Source organism: Oryzias latipes, chromosome 13, assembly GCF_002234675.1.
Source record: "Oryzias latipes chromosome 13, ASM223467v1".
NCBI lineage: Eukaryota > Metazoa > Chordata > Actinopteri > Beloniformes > Adrianichthyidae > Oryzias > Oryzias latipes.
Genome location: NC_019871.2, coordinates 7,369,963 through 7,384,586, shown reverse-complemented (window position 1 = coordinate 7,384,586; position 14,624 = coordinate 7,369,963). Strand labels below are relative to the sequence as shown.

General features: G+C 41.5%; 1 protein-coding gene across 2 annotated transcripts in view; it reads left to right on the top strand.

The window, feature by feature from the left end:
- Positions 1 to 5,122: 5,122 nt before the first annotated feature.
- foxo1 (forkhead box O1) overlaps positions 5,123 to 14,624 on the top strand; it is a 28,753-nt gene continuing 19,251 nt past the window's right edge. Inside the window, exons 1-2 of one of the 2 annotated variants that reach the window (NM_001160464.1) lie at positions 5,430 to 5,698; positions 5,783 to 6,035. In NM_001160464.1, the coding sequence (NP_001153936.1) occupies positions 5,430 to 5,698; positions 5,783 to 6,035 (522 nt within the window). Of the gene's footprint in view, positions 6,036 to 14,624 lie in introns of both variants that reach the window. The other variant, XM_011482191.3, reaches the window with a different exon arrangement.

Below are 14,624 nucleotides of genomic sequence, written 5' to 3'. Positions count from 1 at the left end.
GACTATAAACTCTAAAATAGAGGTCACCAAACTCTGAAAGTGATTGTGGGTGGCTCTAAGAGCCCTTGTGGGTCAGTCTTTGAAGGACTTGACAGAATACGTTATTCTGTGGGCCGCCACTGCACCGCTCCCTCTGCAGAAGAGTGGAGCATGAAGGCATCTCTCACTCTAAAGGTCTCGTTAGAAGAGTTGTTGGTGTAGGAACCAAAACTATTCGGCCTCAACCTAAACAGCGTTGGGTCGGTCGTAAAAAAACAAAACAAAGACATACGCATGCGCGGAGAGAATGCATGAACGTTACCGGAAGTTTTTTTTCTCCAAAAACTTTATTAAATTTAACAATTTAACAATGTAAAACAGCAACAAGGAACAAACCAGGGGGTTATTATTACCTTTTACACAAAAAACATTGAAACTGATGCACAGATCGAATGTTTTAATGGCTTTCTTATTGTGTTCATGTGTTGTTTAAACTCATTGATAAAGATGGAAAAATGAGGGGTATGATTTGTAACTTTGGATTTATGAATGTGCCACTTGCATAAAAACAATGAAAGGTTAATGATGTATAATTGTTACTTTTTATGAGATGGACAGTGGGTGAGGCCAAATATAACATGTACTAAGTACAGGCGAAAGTCTGGGTCAATGTGTGCGGAAATGAAATTACAAACTTTAGACCATAGAGTAGTGGAAAAGGGACACGACCAAAATAAATGTACAGTATCTACAGGGTGTTCTTGACAAAAAGAGCAGGTTACATCAATATCTTCTTTGAACCTTTGCAGATATAGTTTGGATGGGTAGAATTTATGGGTATTATTATTGAAGGTTTTAACAATTGTTTGCAAAATATTATTGAATCGGTCTGAAAAAGTCATATTATTTTCGTGATTTTCCTTAAAAACAATTTCTTAGTTAATTAAAATGTTTTTTTTTTTAGAAATAATGAGTTAATAAAAAAAATCCACTTTTGTTTAAATTGAATCACAAGTATGAAAATAACAGGAATGTTTGACATATGTTCTCCTGTCTAAAAAAAAAAACGCCATGTAATATTTAAACATTTAGATTTAGAATATTGTTAGAAAAATTGTATCGGATGAAAACTGTTCCTCGAAAATACAGATTAACCGACTGTGGAGTCTTTTAATTTGACAAACAAATGTAATTGGAGGTTCAGACATACCTTTGTTTGATATTATTGGTCCAAATTGATTTCCTTATGTTTTAAAAGAAGCAGATGTGTATTTAGCCACGCCCCCTTTCAAATATGTCCAGCATGAACAAATACATTCAGTCCTTTTGACATTACATTTAGACAAATAAACAAAAAAGGTGAGTAAACGTCATCAAACGTGAAACGGTTTTTCCTCTATGTAAACAGTTCTGTGCTAATTTTGCTATATTAATGTCAACCATACTGTGATGTAAAAAAATAAATAAAAAGCATTTATTCATGTTGTTCTGGTGGTTTTCCAATGTTCTAGAATACTTTTGTTTCTGTGACTCACAGTAATTGTGAACATTTCCTCTTTAGGAGAAACCCTGCAGCAGAAAAACTCCTGACAGAGATTTAGTTCCTCCAGAGTCGCCCTCACTGCCCAACAGTAACTTCAGTCATCCGTCTACAAAGAGCTTGCTTTGGCGCTACAATCAGCAGAGGATGAACCCCTCAGATTCAAGGATATTTGATGTCCAAACTTGTTCTGTCCTGAAACCACCACTTAAACTGGAAATGGGAAATCACAGCTGTGAAAAGATGTGTCTTTGCAGCTTTTTTGTTTTTGTTTTTGACAGAAATGAGATATAGCAGTTGAGCCCTTGGCTGGCGGTCCTATGCGGCCCGTTAAGCTATTTCATCTGACCCACCTAACTGGAAAAATGTTATTGATAATCCTAGTTATTGTTTCATTGTCCTATATTTCAAGTGACTTCCCATAAATGGTGCTCAATAGAAACATTGACCTTTGTTTAGGTGCTGATAAATTATTCTGCATTGGTGTAGTGTTGGAAGATTTTTTTTTTCTGACATTCATGTGTGGCTCCTGAGTCGGACAGACTTTTTTCCGGTCATTCCAACCCCACGTGAATGCAGCATTTCTCTAAGTTTGCCCTGGGACATCAACCCATTGCACTAAAATGAGACCAAAAGCCACAGTCTTAAAAAAATAAAACTCTATAATGTTCTGTTTTTAAAATATATGTATTATTTTTCAATCAAAAAGCATGTTTTCATCCAAATACCATGTTTTTTATTTCTGTTATTAGGTGGATTACCAAATGTATCCAGGCATCTGCTTCTGATCCGGCCCTTCTGTTAAATTTTGGAACCTTTGTTGCCCACGAGTCAAAAATTTGCCCATCTTTGATTTCGATAGAAGGGGCAGCATGGCATTGTGCCTGTCACTGAGCTGTGCAGCAGGCTAACATCTCAGATGTTTGCTGTTGGTCCCTCAGCTCCTGGCAGCAGTGTACAAGGCCATGTCTGACCACCATGTGGACTTGGAAGGCACCTTCCTCAAACCAAACTGCAGCCTAGAAGAGGTTACCATGGCAACTGCCACCATTCCCCCAGCTGTGGCAGGTAAGTACGCCTGCTGGCTGTTCGTCAATTACAAAGATTCCAAATGAATCTGTTCAAAAACAGAGCAGCATCGCCCATCCTCTCCCCACAGCAGCTGGTTTCCTCTCTGGTGGTCAGAGTGAAGAGGAAGCTTCTGTTTACCTGAGCGCCATCAACAACCGTCCCCTCCCTAAACCGTGAATCCTGACCTTCCTGCCGTTTGGCTGAAGCCCTACAGGTTTATGGACTCAGAGCATGAAGAGGACATCAAGAGAGGCAGAAATCTGCCATCGAACAGTTCATCGAGAGGGCAGAGGTACCTTTAACCCGTGTTTACTGTAAGCAACATCAACTCCATCAATTCTTTCATTTCAGATCCTTTCCATTTGTTCCGCCCACAGGTGAACACATTGGCTTTTCAGGGGAATCCACTGGTGGAGACAGTTGTGGTGATGCTGGCCAGAGAGTCTATGGTTCCTGTTCTGCACAGTGAGGAGGATAAAGGCACACATTTGAACCTGGTCAGAGCGTCCTTCAGTTCCTTCATCTGTGGGCCTTAAAAGCATACGTTACATCAGGATGGTCACACTTCAAATGATGGACAATGAAAACCGTCTTTGGGTAAATCTTCTGAATGGGTTTAAGGAGAGCTATTTTCATCTGTAAAACATGCTATGAGCTGCTAAAAAAAAGCATTTAAAAGAGTTAATGTAAGCTATATGACTCCTAAGTATCCATAGAAGTAATGCAAATGTGTTTTAAACGTTTGAGTGTTTTTGAGCTGACTTCATTCTTTTGGTCCAAGTAGAGTCTCCGGCATCTTAGAGGGTTTTCTGAATAACATCTCTGGAGCCTATAGAGGTTATAGAGGTGGAGTTGTATTATTGTGACTTTCAGGTGTCGCTAATGATGAGGTCATCAGTTTTGCCTCTCATGACTGAAGAGTGTGCTTAGTTTGCTGTACTGTACTTGTATTTGTGATTGTGAAACTCAGGTTTTGCAGCTTCTTTTTTATTTTTAATTTTTTTTTTTTACGACAGTGGCTATAAGGTTGATGCTCATTATTATTGAAGCAAACTCTGCTGGAGTCCCAGAATCCTTGTTTTTGCTGCCATCTTAACTTTTCTCTCTAGTTATGTTAGTCATACGTACAATAGTTCTATTCCACATTTAAGTGATTGTTTTCAGGCTACAAAACCTGTATTCTTTGTTTTGTTTTTTTGAAAAGTAGCTGTGATGTAAACAAGAGGATTCATGTCACGTGTCCCGCGTATCCTGGTTACTTGAGTAAACAGGAAGTCACAGCAAAATCAAGACCGCCTCTAGTTACAATACCAGCCAATGGCCACAAGGTGTCGCCAAACTCCATAGTTGTAAAGGGAGAGCTTTGTGGAGTCCCGAAACCTGTAGCGTTGCTCCTCTTGACAAATGACAATGAATCTTTATTGAATCTGTAATGTAATGTATGCAGAAAATGAATTATTATGAATGATTGTTTTGACTTTGAATATTGCAGAATCAAAAACATATTTCTAAAGTGGATGGATTGATGGATGGATGGATGGATGGATGGATGGATGGATGGATGGATGGATGGATGGATGGATGGATGGAAACAATTCCAATTATCTTTGAGGCCTGGATTTATTCTCAGCTATGAGAACAATTATTTATGGCTTTAATTTCAAATATATGCTAAATTAAGGTAATTTTGGGGCCAAAACATTTTTATACATGTCGTTTTTTCTGTTTACAATTTAAAAATGCTTACACTTTTTGGCTTAAATAATTATTGTGGGTCGTTTGAATAGAAATGTTTTTTTTCTTTCTTTAATTTATTCTTTTATCAACTTTTTTTGTTCCACTACATTTATCAAATGTGACGATTTAAAAAAATAACCTTGGATTATTGCGATGTTGCAGAACAGTTTTCTGCATTGACTAACTATTGAGTTTTTGTTTCCCTTGTAGTTTTTATATTTTTATTTTTTGACTTGGGGGGACTTTGTCTTGTCTGGCCTTTTTTCAAATTTATATTTTGCAGCACCCAAAGCTGCAAACATTTGTTTGAAGTGTCTTAAAGGTGACATTTTGGCAGGTGGAAAGTTGTTTTAAAATCATTTAAATAATCACTAAAGGGGATTTGTACAAATTGAAACCTTGTGAATCAGAAGATTCATAACTTCATGTTGTAATGTTAAAATATGTCCAACACAAGAGGCTTTCAGCTCTTATCTGTTTGCTCAGCTGTTGGACAAATTCTAAGGGGGAAAAAATCATTTTTCAGAATAAATGCATATGACAGGCATTACTGTTTGTAGTCAGTTTACATTCAAGTTTTTTTTAACCATTTAATTCATAATAAAATGGAAGAGAAATAATAAAACCCAGAAATGTCTGTTTTCTTTCCCCAAAGTCCTTTGTTTACTATTTTGTAGTGGACCGGGGGATTTCCCCCCTCCTCCTCCTTGTTTATTGGTGCTTTCGGCTGTCAGTCAAATGTGGGCGGTGTCAGCTGACTTGATACTTCCAGTAAGTCTCACATGCCGCACACAGAGTCAGCGGGCTGGACGCGCTTCAGACGGGTCGTCCGCGCGCCTGGATAACAACAACAACAGACTTGTTCCTGTGGCTGAACTGGGTCCTGCCTGTCCGCGCGCGCCCTGCAGCTTCTTCACCGGCTTTCTAACGCTCTGGGATGTGACGCTCTCTGCAGACTTTGCGCTCAGGCGGAGCCCGGTTCCCCCGGTCAGACTTCTTTTGCGCGCGCTCTTCTTCAACTTCTACGGCCAACTTGTGACTTTTGTCGGTTCGTCGCTCTTACATGACAGTGTGACTCCTCTGCCAGTTCTTTCTGTCGACCATGGCGGAAGCACCTCAGCAACCACATTTGGTGGAAATCGACCCGGATTTCGAACCCTTGCCGCGGCCCCGCTCGTGCACTTGGCCCCTTCCCCGTCCGGAGTTCATTAACCCGGGAGATTCCAACACGTCCTCGCCGGTCCCGTCCGTGAAGCAGGAACCCGGCGGCAACGCAGAGTACATCAACAACCTGAGCCTCCTGGAGGAGAACGAGGACTTTGTGGAGCAGAAGCCCGTCATCCTGTGCAGCGAGTTCCAGTGTCAGGAGACCTGCGTCCACCAGCAGCCCGCGCAGCAGCAACATCAGCATCACCCCAACCCGCAGCTCCCGCATCAGCATCAGCAGCAGCAGGTGCCTCTGCTCTCCGCACCGGTCAGCTCGAACTCCTCCGCCGCGGCTGCTGCGGCGGCGGCCGCTGCCCAGAGGAAGAGCAGCTCCTCCCGGCGCAACGCTTGGGGGAATATGTCCTACGCAGACCTCATCACCAAAGCGATCGAAAGTTCTCCAGAGAACAGGTTGACTCTTTCTCAGATTTATGACTGGATGGTGAAGAGCGTACCTTACTTCAAGGACAAAGGAGACAGCAACAGCTCTGCAGGATGGAAGGTACTTTGTTTCTTTTTTCTTTTTTGGTTTGGAGCAGCTGTTTACGCACGGCATGTGCCAGGTCTTACTAGACAAAGTTTTGCGCGTCTCTTTTGGGAACTTTTATCTCCTGTGGCATGGAGTTTTGGCTCGTCTGTGGTGTTTAAAAGTTTATTTAGTCTACGTATTTGTGTCCTAATCGTTCTGCAGGGACTTGTGCAAATATTTGCACTGCTTTTTTGTTGTTTTTCTTCAGAGATTGTACATTGACCCAAAAGTATTCATGAGCAGCCAATTGGCTGTTGAAAGCACATGATATGCACATATGCATCCTTCATGGTTGCCATTCCCAGATCTTTACTCACCTTTGTCATTTGACTCAGGTGAGTCTCCTGACTCAGAAGGTTTGGATTGCTGTTCTCCTTATAGTGGTTTTTGTGAAATTCTTACACTTTGACTGATCATTTTAGGAAAAATGAAAGCTTGGAGGCTCAATTTTCCACTAGAACGCAGCCTGTGTTGTAAAAAGATACCAGAGGCATTTGTGTGTCCTAGAAACTGTCCAAAACATTACACAAGAGTGGATTTAACATTTGTGATGGGATGTGACAGGGCTTAGCACTGAACACCAGCAAAGGGCGTAAACTCTTCCTCGGAGGCGCATAGTTTCAGTTGAGTCTCACAATAAATTGATGACAGTCCACTCTCCCAGCAGGAAATCATACTCAGTCTGTAGCCACACATTGAGAGATTTATTATGGCTGGTCTGTGTCAAAGGCAGCCGGAGTTGCTTATGAAATCCAAAGCAGTTGTGGAGTTTTTTTTTTTTCTTCTCTTTTTTTTTCTCCCTTCAATTAGAGCAGGCTTGCATGGCTGAGTCATGTGCTGAGAGATGACACATTCATGTCCGCACAAATGCTCGCTGCTTTTGGATTTTACTCCATTTCAAACAACGATTGAACAACAAAACACACACATGCAACTTTTGAACAAATATACACTTTTCGTTTTAGAGAATTTTAGAGATCCACTCAGATGAAAATCGTACTTTTGATGTTTTTTAACAAGTTCTTTTAGCATTTTCTCATAATAGAGGACATATAAATTAAGAAAATTAAGCCTTAAAGTGCATTTTTAGGTATTTTGTCATTCAAATCATTGTGAGTCAGGAGCAGATGAAAAAATGCAGTTGGAAAAAGAGCTTATTTGTGATGTAGAAAATACAATTGGCGGACCATTGTAGACGACAAGATCCATGTACGTCTTCATTTTCCTCGTCTGAGCTGGCACCTGGCTCAAAACTGTATGGCTGGATGGCTCCTATATTTTTGCTGTGCCGGTGATGTTAGTTTGGGGTTGTGAGGGGCTGTAAGCTAGTGGGAGAGAACAGATCCCTTTCAGTAACTGTAATGGGAAGAGGGGTGGGGTTGCTCTATACCAACAGACCCACCCACAACTTAGAGGCAATTTTCCAGTGAACTACTGTCGCTCTACAGACTGCAGAAGCTATGTCCTAGAAAATGATACAGTTGTTGTTGTTTTTTTTAAATTATTGAATATTTTGGCTCAGAATGGCCTAATCATAATTAAAAGACCACTGGGAACACTTTAAAAATAAATGAACAGATGATCAGAGTGGGTCTTTAAAAAGCGCAGATGCAGTTTTTTAAAACCACAGTCATCCACTGGACTATAGTGTTTATAAAAACCTCAGAACTCCTCTTGAGCATGTCAGACTAAACAAGAAAACAAAAGGAGTGTTTACTGGAATACACAGTATAAAAAAGCAGGTGATGGGCAGACGGAAACATTTTGTTTACATCAGTTTATACTTTTTTTCTGAATAATTTAGACGCAATTTAGGATCCTTAAATATTTTAATCATTAAATAGAGCTTGTGTTACTAACCCTGAATGGCATGCATATTAATCAGAATCTTTCCAGTGGGTGATACATTATATTATCCCAATATTTATGGGTATTTTTTAAAAAATAGTTAACAACCAAGCTTTCAAATGGAGTGCCAAGAGCAGAATCCAAGTGATGAATTGGTTAACCCCAACATTTTTTTATTCCGAAGTTTGAAAAGCCTACATTTGTCAAAGTGATGGAATATGTGTATGTAGTAAACAGAGGTGGCAAGCAACGTTGGAGCGATTCAGCTGTGGTTTTGAGGCCAAAAGCGACCTCTGATGAGGAAAACAAAGACGTTCGTGGATGTAGTCCTCTACAAGTGGATGCATCAGAATAGAGTGGGGAGCTTTTGGCCCGCCCAGAGGAATTTCTACGTCACAAATATGATCCTTTTAAACGACATTTTTTCCATCTCCTCCTGATTTACAATGATTTAAATAAATAAATACTCATAAATGCAAGTTCAAGTTTAACCTTTCTCCTCCATCATAAGTAAAATACCACAAATTTCATTGAAGTGGGTCTTTAATGACAGTTTGATCGGGATCTATAACAACCTTTGGGGCCAAAATCTAGTGGAAATGTGGCAAAAAAAAATTACATAGAAAAAGTAAAAGTGGAATGAAAGAACTTGTTTTGCTTACACCCTCTGTTCCAGAGGCTGAGAGACATAATTATTTAAAGGACTCAATTTAAGACCCTTAACCAATTTCTTTTTAGCTCTTTTTAGATCAGATCACTGCCTGATTGTGATGTGTTTGCACCGAAGACCAAAATATAAGATTCTCACTTCTCGATTTTATTTTAGTTGTAACCTGAGCCTGAATGCAAACACGGAAAATGTTTGTGCTTCTCAGATAGTTTTATGACTAATCATTGCTTTCTTTTTGTCAATTTCTCCCTTAGTAATAGCCTGTGTTCCTCTGTAACCTCTGGCATCAGCCAGTTACAGTTCGTTAATTGTCTCCAGCATCATTACTTGCAGCAGTCAATCATTGACTTGTTGTAAAGCATGCAGCAGAGTCAGACTGACAGCAGCTTCATGCATTTGTTTCTTCTTCAAATACAGCTATATAAACAGAGACCCTCTGGCCGTTTCTCCATACATTTGACAGTTTCTGCACGACTGGCAGCTTGGAGAAGGCTGCTCAGCTGCCGCCTGCCCTCGCTGCTTATCCTGCCATGTTGGGGGTGTAAACTGAGTAATAACGTGGGAAAGTAAAGTGCCATTTAGCTCTGCAAGGGGAGATATTCGCAAAGCTCCATTCGGTCTCGCCCAGGGGGGGCCATCACACTTTTGTATCTGTGAAGCGGTTTGACTTGTAAAGCAGGCGTAGTTCGAGGGAGGATGACTCTGGTTATGTTGAAGATGAATATTTTCTTTGGTTTGCTACTAAATTTAGCTTCAAGACATATTTCGGGAAGTGTGTCTGACTCTGATTGTCTTGCACTTATAATTGGGCACTGAATTTTGGGGATTTGTTGCAGAAATGGTCAAATACTTGGTTCTTGGTTCCTTGGTTCTCCCATCGTATCGTTGATGAATTGTTTGATCCAGTTTTCTTAGAGTTGCTGATCCTTCACAGTTGCCTGAACTGAGTCATGCCGGCCTCCACACTACTCAGGCCGTCTGTGATTGTGTGAACTCTTGAGGACAGTTGTGTCAGGTGGAACCAGCTTGGGCCAGATCTTATCTTGGAATGGACCTTCTAGGTTCCTGGCTTGGGTGACTCCCAGCTGGAAGGGGAACAGATGGCAGAAATGGTGTATCGCCAAACTTTATTTGTGGATATTTACAAAGGAAAATCACAGCACGGGTTTCTCATTAATAACGTAGTGTACACACACGGCAAAACTCGTGTTCTTTCTCGTATTTCGTCGTCTTTTACGTCACCGCTGGATAAATATTTGCCTTCAGCTGCTGGAGCTGGACGGCTCAGGTACGCTTTGATGTCAGGATCGGGATCAATTCGGTTGTAGGTTTTCGCTGTACGCCGCACTCTGTTGACCTGGAATTCCTCAGCCCACGCTGGTAAACACTCCCACGGATCTCAAAACAAACTGTGCCTGAGCAGACAAACACGCAGGTCCGAGCGGAGCGTACAGCGAGGAGCGCCGGGGTCATTACCGTGTAAATGCACCTATTGACTCTCTTTCCTCTGTCTTACAGTAAACAGTGTGAGTGTCACACAGACACAAGTGCGCTCCAGATGAAGATAGCTGCAGGATTCGACTTGTGATTGATGCTCAGAATGTGCTTTATCTTCCCTCAATTGAGTCACACTGACAATGTCACAAGTCTGACCTTTAACCTTTATCTGCATGACAGACAGATTGAATTAGCTGATGTTTGGGGAGGAAAAATGTCACTCTATTTTAGGAAACGCCTTCAAACCTTTCAGTTAAGCCAATTTCAAACATGTTTGGTTAAAACCTTAAATAGACACTCTGCAAAAAATCATTTTGGTCTTTTAACACATTTTTGTGGCATTTCCTTACGATGGAGGACAAATATTAAGAAAATTACATAAAAATTGCATTTCTGAATATTTTTTTGTCATTCAAATAGTTGTGAATCAGAAGGAGATGAAAAAATAAAAAGATTTTAATTGTCACGTAGAAAACATGCTGAGTTGTTCCCAAGCTCCCTGTTACGCTCTATTCTGATGCATCCACTTACAGACAAATAGATCCATGTACGTCTTTGTCGTCATCAACCGAGCTGGCTTCTGGCTCAAAACTGTACATCTGGATTACTTCAGTGTTGCTCGCCATTTTTGTTGCACTGGTATTGTGGGGTTGGGGTTGTGAGGGAGTGCAAACAAAGTGATGGGAAGTGGGGTCAGGCTTACTCCATGCCAACAGTCCCACCCACTAAGCAAAAGGGAATTTCTAATGAACTACTGCCACTCTGCAGAAACTATGTCCTAGATGGCGGCATAATCATAATCAAAAGACCATTGGGAACGCTTTTAGAATAGATCCAAAGATGATCGGAGTGGGTCTTTAAAGGAAAGCAGGAGCGGAGACACGAGGCGTTTATAATCCAGGGCGAACACAGGGCTGGTTGAACTTTACGTCGGCTCACAGGGCTTCAGCTTTTTAGGGTCTGAATGTGTATTAGTGGGACAGCGAGCCGGACGGAACAGCGGTTCTCCTGTTTCTGCTCGTTTAAAACACCCACCCACGCTCTCCCCGAGGCAGTCGAGGAGTCCAACCCTGGCACCGCACCAAAAACATGAGGGGCAGCTGTGTTTCTCAGGCAAAGAGCTGAAGGAGCTCTCTCTTCACCCGCCTCTCCGTTTCCTGCCAGTGCCGCCTGCCTCTCCAAGCCGGGTTTTCTGCCTCAGCACAAAGCGGGTCACACTTTATGTTGTCGAAGGGGTTTTCTGCTTATTGTACGCAGGGAAAAAACACTGAAGATGTGTGAAGGAGAGAGACCTGGTGTACTGGAAGTTCAGTCTGGGCAACACTTGTTAGGAGTTGCATAACTAGACATTTACTGGAATCAGGGAGCCGCAGGCCAAAGTCTGGTGCCACTGGTTAGTCAGCGGAACTGTGAGGTACTGTGTTAGAGATATGTGGGACGCTGGTCTCGTGTCTGTGTGTGTGTGTGTGCTCACATAACCTGGGCCTCATAATTAAAGCCCTGCTGCTGGCAGATTCACAATAACGATGGCAGACAGACAGACAGACAGGCAGGGGGGAAGACAGGCTGAAAGAACATTCCAGCACAGACTTTTTTTTTTCTTCCTTTTTTTAAGCTCAGAGTGACAGTCCTTTTTTTTTTCTCCTTGACTGATATGAAGCCACTATTTTCTTATGAGGGCCTATTTTCCATTTGGTTTTTGGATTGTTGAATATACATAACTGACACGCCAGGGGGCTTTAAGCACAAAAGCAGCTGCGAGTTTTACGCCGTTAGATGACAAAATGACGGGAAAAAAAGGAAAGCTGATGATTTTTAATGGTGAAACTTTTTTATGTTTGGGAAAAATAGGACATAAACAAGTATGCCTTAAAGAGCTGATCAGTGAAGTAAACGGTCAAAATGTTCATTTGGCACGAGTGGATCCACTTGCTGTGACGTTTTTGGCACTGCACTTTGTAGAAAAATGTGATGCAACCAAACTTGTTCACTCATTTGATTGAGCAACGATGTGGAACTGGTAGTCCCATTTCACAATGTTTCCCTGCCGTCCTGTTCTGGATTTATTTACCTCCCGGCCTCGGCCATCAGATGGTGTTTGCAGGGAATTCTATTGCTCCGTTGAGCTTTCTTCAGCTCTTTTTCTGTCCATTGGTACTGTACTTACGTTTTTTAAATAGAATAGTTCTGAAAATGTGAAATTTTATTAGTTTTGAGTTTGTTTTGTTACAGTATTTTGGTTAATAAAAGTTCAACAACTTACTTAAGTCTAACAACAAGAGAAAAAAAAGTCAAATCTTCCCTTTATTTAGGCTTTTAAAGACCCACTTTGATCATCTTTGGTTTATTATTAAGTGTTCCTAGTGGTCTTTTAACTACAATTATGCTGTTTTTGGGCAAAATGAAAAAAAACCTGTCATTTTCTAGGTCATAGTTCCTGGAGCAGCAAAACTTCATCAAAAATTTACCTTTGAATCGTGGACGAGACTGTTGGTGTGGAGTGACGCCGTTCCCTCATTCCCCTCGTTGATGAGAGCTCTCTGTTTACAATCTCTCCTGCTAACTCCCAGCTCCTCACACCCCCAACCTAACATTACCGGTGCAACAAAAAGGGTGAGAAAGATTGGAGCTTTCCAGCCAGATATCAGCTTGGATGAGGAAAGCGAAGGTGTTCATGGATCTATTTACCTACAAGTGGATTTATCAGAATAGAGTGGAGCAAGGGGCTCGGCCTAAGTTTCTTCTACATCACAAATACGATACAGTTGGTGCAGAGCAAACCCACCCCCTCTTCCTCTCTTTGTTGCAGAGCTGAGCAGGGAACTATTTTTAAGCTTAATTTTCTTACTATATGTCCCCCATTATGGGAAAAAGGCCACAAGGACATGTCAAAAACCCCAAACACAATTTTATATAAACATAAATAAATATATTTATTTAACTTAACAATTTAATTATTTTTATTGTTTTTTTTTTTAAATAAAAATTTTTTTTTAAAAACCTCAAAACTAAATGTATAAATGTAGCCCACTGTGATCCTGCCAGGCGATTTCTGTCACAGTACTTTGAACATGAATGGCACCACCATGTTTTAAGCTATGTGCTTTCCAATGTGCTACAAAGCTTTATCAGCTCCACGGAAATATCTGTTGCCGCATCTGGTACCTCAGCCCTTTCTGAACCTTTATCTCACTGGAATGAACTCTGGAAAATCCCAGCAGCGAGGATTCCTTTTCATGTTGCAAATTTAAACAAATCCGGTCAAATGTGTGATTCCACCCCCCTGAGGCTGGCACAGTGGAGCCCTGAGGCACCGCTGCCGGACATTTGTTTTCTCATTCCGTCTGCGGACCCAAGGAGGGATTTGTTTTTTTGTGAGCGTGATGACCAGCAACGGAATTTTGAGAGTCCGTGATCGCCAACCGAGAGAAGATCCTCATTCCATAAGACAGGGGAGGGGTTCCCACCCAGTGCCTCTGTCATGTAAACAGTCATTTAGAATGATGAGTCAGAATGATTTAGGCTTTTTTTTTTCATGTGGTATTGGTAGTGGTGGAATAGCAGCACGTGATGGTTTGTTTTGGATTTGGGTTTGCCCAGGCTTGGCAGGTTTTTTTTCCTCAAAACATGCTGTTGCTCCGGAGGCTTTTCACAGCCTTTACTCTCCAAAAAATCTGAGAAAAATCTGCCGCTCCTTAACTGGAAGACCTTGGCATTATTTCAAGAGGAACTGCCCACAGACCTTTAAATCAATTTCATCATTCAAATGAGAAGTGAAAGTCAAGCTGGTGGACATGTGAAAAACGTGCACTGTAAATGCCTTGTAACTTTTTAAATGTGTGTGTTTTGGATGGAGATGCGCGATGAAAGCGGCACTTTTATGGGACTGCTTGCTGCTCAGGCCCTCCCCAAACCACAAGCATTAACCAGATCCACATTGTTGTGCAATCTTGCCCTAAGGCGATTATGTGGGGTGCCTGTTAGACTGGACCGACATTATCACACCATCACACAATCAATCTGGGCCTCTGATAGATGAATGCTCATTGGGACTGCACTGGTCCAAGAATGACGAGAAAATTAATTCAGCAAAATCAATCTGAGGTGCTGCTTTTCGCAGCAGGTTCACCACCTTTGTCGAAGCGAATGTCAAGAGCAGTAACACAGCAGATGCGCCATCAATCCTGTTGACTTTGGGGCTTGTCGTCTCTAAAGCTACGTACACACGGGCTCGGAAATGCGCGTTTAAGCGACCAATTCCAATGAAAAGTTTATGATTAAAACTCTTGACTTCACATGTCCCTACACAAGTTTTTAAGTCCATTTTGGGGCTCTACGTACAAAATTTAAACCAGCTCTACGTTGACCAGTCAGGAACTCAGATTTATGAGTGACATATGGATGGCGTCCATTTCAAAACCGTTTAAAAATCGATCATGTCGGAGAAATGAATATTGGCAGTTTGTGCCTGGACGAAATTCTATGACACCAAGCCTTTCATTTATCAGAATAGAGCTGTGCAAGAAAAAGCCTGGAGCAAGATTCGC